Source organism: Parasteatoda tepidariorum, chromosome 9 (genome assembly GCF_982258835.1).
Source record: "Parasteatoda tepidariorum strain Cologne lab strain chromosome 9, Ptep-v5.0, whole genome shotgun sequence".
NCBI classification, from domain to species: domain Eukaryota; kingdom Metazoa; phylum Arthropoda; class Arachnida; order Araneae; family Theridiidae; genus Parasteatoda; species Parasteatoda tepidariorum.
Genome location: NC_141763.1, coordinates 48,957,095 through 48,960,992, shown reverse-complemented (window position 1 = coordinate 48,960,992; position 3,898 = coordinate 48,957,095). Strand labels below are relative to the sequence as shown.

General features: G+C 28.8%; 1 protein-coding gene across 7 annotated transcripts in view; it reads left to right on the top strand.

Moving 5' to 3' along the window:
- Positions 1-3,898, top strand: part of LOC122268411 (retinol dehydrogenase 12) — a 42,537-nt gene that overhangs the window by 13,803 nt on the left and 24,836 nt on the right. For 6 of the 7 annotated variants that reach the window (XM_087151748.1, XM_087151744.1, XM_087151745.1 and 3 more), the window contains exons 2-3: positions 417-563; positions 2,466-2,657. In XM_087151748.1, coding sequence (XP_087007874.1) covers positions 417-563; positions 2,466-2,657 — 339 coding nt within the window. Of the gene's footprint in view, positions 1-86; positions 238-416; positions 564-2,465; positions 2,658-3,898 lie in introns of those variants that run through there. The other variant, XM_087151742.1, reaches the window with a different exon arrangement.

Genomic DNA, 3,898 nt, shown 5'->3' with positions numbered 1-3,898 from the left:
GTCGCACAGTAAAAAAAATAATTTTTCTTATTAGTTAAAAATCACGAGCCACGCGTTGAAAGTCACGAGCCTTGCCAAGTGACATTTGAAACGAATGGAAGATGTGTTTTATACTTTGCCGGTTTTCTCATTTGGCTATCTATAGAAAGCCTAGGAAATGGGTGAAATATAAATCATTTCATATTTTGCCGGCTAATTTTAGGCAATCCATACAATGCCGAATTTCTTACTTTGCAGGTAACATAGATATTAAAAAAGAGAACTATAGTATTCTCTAAGTGGATATTTCAAGTTGGTTTATGTATTCGCATCCAAATACTTTGTATTTTAAATTTGATGTAAAATTAGTGTCTTTGTACTTATGTTCAATTTTTTGCTGCGTGAATGATGAATTTAAATGACAACTTTTTTCACAGGCTCTAACCGCATCCTGGTTTATTTGAAGGACTTTTTTAGCAGTAAAAAATGCCAAAGTACCGCTTCTTTCCAAAATAAAATAGTCATCATCACTGGTGGTAATGCTGGCATAGGAAAGGAAACAGCTTTGGATCTCGCAAAAAGAGGTATGATATAATAAGTTCATGATTTAAATGTATGTTTATGTCTTTTAAATATTTATTAATATCTATTATATCAAGTAGGTGTTTGGATTTAAAAAATGAAAAAATATTTTTTAGGTTTCTGTATAATAAAAAAAAAATACAAAAATGAGCAGAAAATGAATTTGAATTTCATGAAAAAGGAGTGCTGATTCACCATGTGCGAACCGTACTTTTTTTCTTTTCTTTTTGCTAATGGAAGTAAATGTTGCAAAAAAAAAAAATAATAAAAAATTAGTTTTTTTTTGCTGGTAAAAAGAGAAGGCATGGATGGTATTTAACGAGTTTTGCAATTCGTAATTCGCTTATGTTCACTTTGGAATACCTTTATTCTGCAATATTTTTTAAATGCAAACTTTTCTACCTTTTTAAGAAGAATTTTTATAATGGTAGCAAAGCAATATGCGTTTGTATATTAATTTTTACCTTAATTAATGCGATTTAAATTAATTTTGAACATTCATCATGGAATAATTCAAACATAGGTATAAAATACCAAAATATGAAGCAATGATGTGTTTGCGTAATAAAATTAGTCAAATTTATCCAAAAAGAGGTTAGGATATCCTTTGTGCTATGTAGATAAAAGTAACGTGAATAAAGCACAAATGAAGAACAGAATTATTTATCTGTGCTTTATTCACGTTGTACTTGATTTAAACTTAGAGAAATTTAGTTGTCATCTCACTGCAACAGGAAAAACATTTTTTAAAAAAGCGTAAAAGTTGGAAGGTATGGGAGCATCCGCCATTATGAAATTTTTCTTTTCCCGACTAAGACGCTTAAAAATCGAATATAATTAAAAAATTATTGATAAGCTCTTATTTGAAATAATGATGGACATTTCTGAAATAATGATGGAATTATTTTAAGTAATGATGGAGTTATTTTAAATAATGATGGAGTTATTTTAAATAATGATGGAGATATTTTAAATAATTTTGGAATTCTTTTATATAATGATGGACAGTTATTTTAAATAATGATGGAGTTATTTTAAATAATGATGGAGTTATTTTAAATAATGATGGAGTTATTTTAAATAATGATGGAGTTATTTTAATAGTTTAAATCTTAAATTTGGCACGTTTCGGGAAAAAACGAACCCTCTATCGTAATGCATTAACGAAACGAGTTCTTTTTGCTCGCTATTTTGATGAAGTTATCTGATGATGAGAAGTTCGTTCCTTACGAAAGCATTGGTTTGTTTTAACTAGTAAGTGTATTTCGAAAAGTATAATAAATATTTATGTACTTTAAATATCCCGTTTATCCCGATTCCTTAATATTCTAGCTTTTAATCAACTCGATATTTCCTGTTGCGATAATTCTACTTCAAAGTAATGGATTGTTGACAATTATAACCAACAGGCTCAAAACACAACTCGCAAAAGATCAATTTCCTTTCATTATTTGGCTCGTAAAATTATTAAAAAATTAATATTTAAAAGCGTTACTAGTAAACGTCCTTCATTTAATAGCATAGGACAAGTCATATAATAGCAAGAAGTCAAATATTATATGGGTAAGCTAATTAGAAAATCCAACTTTTTTGCAAACTGCTGACATCACTTTGCTTTGCGTCTAATAAGCGTAATAATTAACTGTGGCAGTTTGCGCAGAGCCGGATTTTCCAACTAGCCTAAGACATATATTTATGTATAGATACTGCGTGTTCCAACTATATAAAGCCACCTTAATCTTATGCCATAACTGTACGCAAAGAAAACCATAAGAACCAAATATGTACATTAAAAAATCTATATCTACACACATATAGTTACAAAAAGTAATCCATTTCCAGCACATTTTTCTATTAGTTTTTTTCCCCTGAAGCGTAAATAAAACTAGCATTGATTATTTCAGGTGCAAAAGTGATTATTGCATGTCGTGACACAAGAAAAGGTGAAGAAGCAGCTCAAGACATCAAAGAAAAAGAGCCCTCAGCTGCAATTCAAGTAGAGCAGCTAGATTTGTCTTCTTTTGCTTCGATTCGGAAGTTTGCAGAGAATATATTACAAACGGAACAACGCATTCATATTCTGATTAATAATGCAGGTAAAGAATAGCGTTTTTTTCGATATTATAAAACAGAAATTCAAATTTATTTATCTTGATAAACTTCAAGCTTGGTGTTGAATATGCGCTCAAACTATCTTAATTTGATCTCGTTAATTATATTATATATTTTAATTCTAATATATTTCTCGTTATTTCGATTTTCTAAAAAATTACTCGATTTTTCTAAAAAATAGTTATTTTGAATTTAATATGGCTTGTTTGTTGTGAAAGGATGGTGTCTTGTTTGCTCTAAAATGTGAAAATAGTTATAAAATCTATAATAATAATAGTTATAAAATCTAATAGTATAGTTATATAATCTATAATAATTTAAAATAATGAGGTTTTATGGAGAGGTGTTTTTCTTTAAAAACATCAAGTACTTAAATAATGCCGAAAAGGAATACAAATTTTTTGTCCCACAATTTAATGTGTTAAAAATAAAAGACTAGTTTAAAACAAAGGTTCTTTTCGGTTTGACGAAAGTAGAGAAAATCAACTATTTTTTTTTTTAAATTTTTTTACATAATTCTTTATTTTATTTAAAAATAAAAAAAATAAAAAAAAAGTTGGTGGAGGTATTTTTCCTTGAGCCTGGCGAAACTAAAAGTGCCAAAACAGATTATATCACAAGGTGGTGTGATATAATCTGTTTGGGCTAAAATTATGTATAAAGCTGATCTGGGTGCTAAAATAATGTATAAAGTTGAGATTGGATTTTAAAAAAATCGAAGGCAAAATAAATGCGAAAGAATATATATATACTAGGGGGCTTAGCCCCCTGTTCGCTGCCGCTCACCAACCCCTATTATTGCTTCGCAATAATTGTCTTTTCTTGGCAGAAAACAATTTTTTGATTAAAGTTAAAATTATTCACTTAACATATATGTACTAAAAGGAATTCTGTTTACTTACTCTTGTGCCTCTACTTCCCACGTCTAAATATTACTCTCAAATATTACTTTACCCAAATATTAGATCTCTTGGTGAACGGAAGTGATTTTTCGAAGTAATCATTTTTTAAAATAACATTTATATTCCTATAGCATTATATTGTTCAAGCAAATTTGATGAGTTCACAACCATAATTTAATATTCTCGCTAATAGTGGCAGTATTGAGTATTGTAAAGTGCTACGAGCAAATAGTAGCAGTACTGGAAAATAAGTTTAAATTAGGGATACAAAAATATTTAAAGAAAAACAATTCGCGATCGCAACGAACTATAGGGGGCGTTGT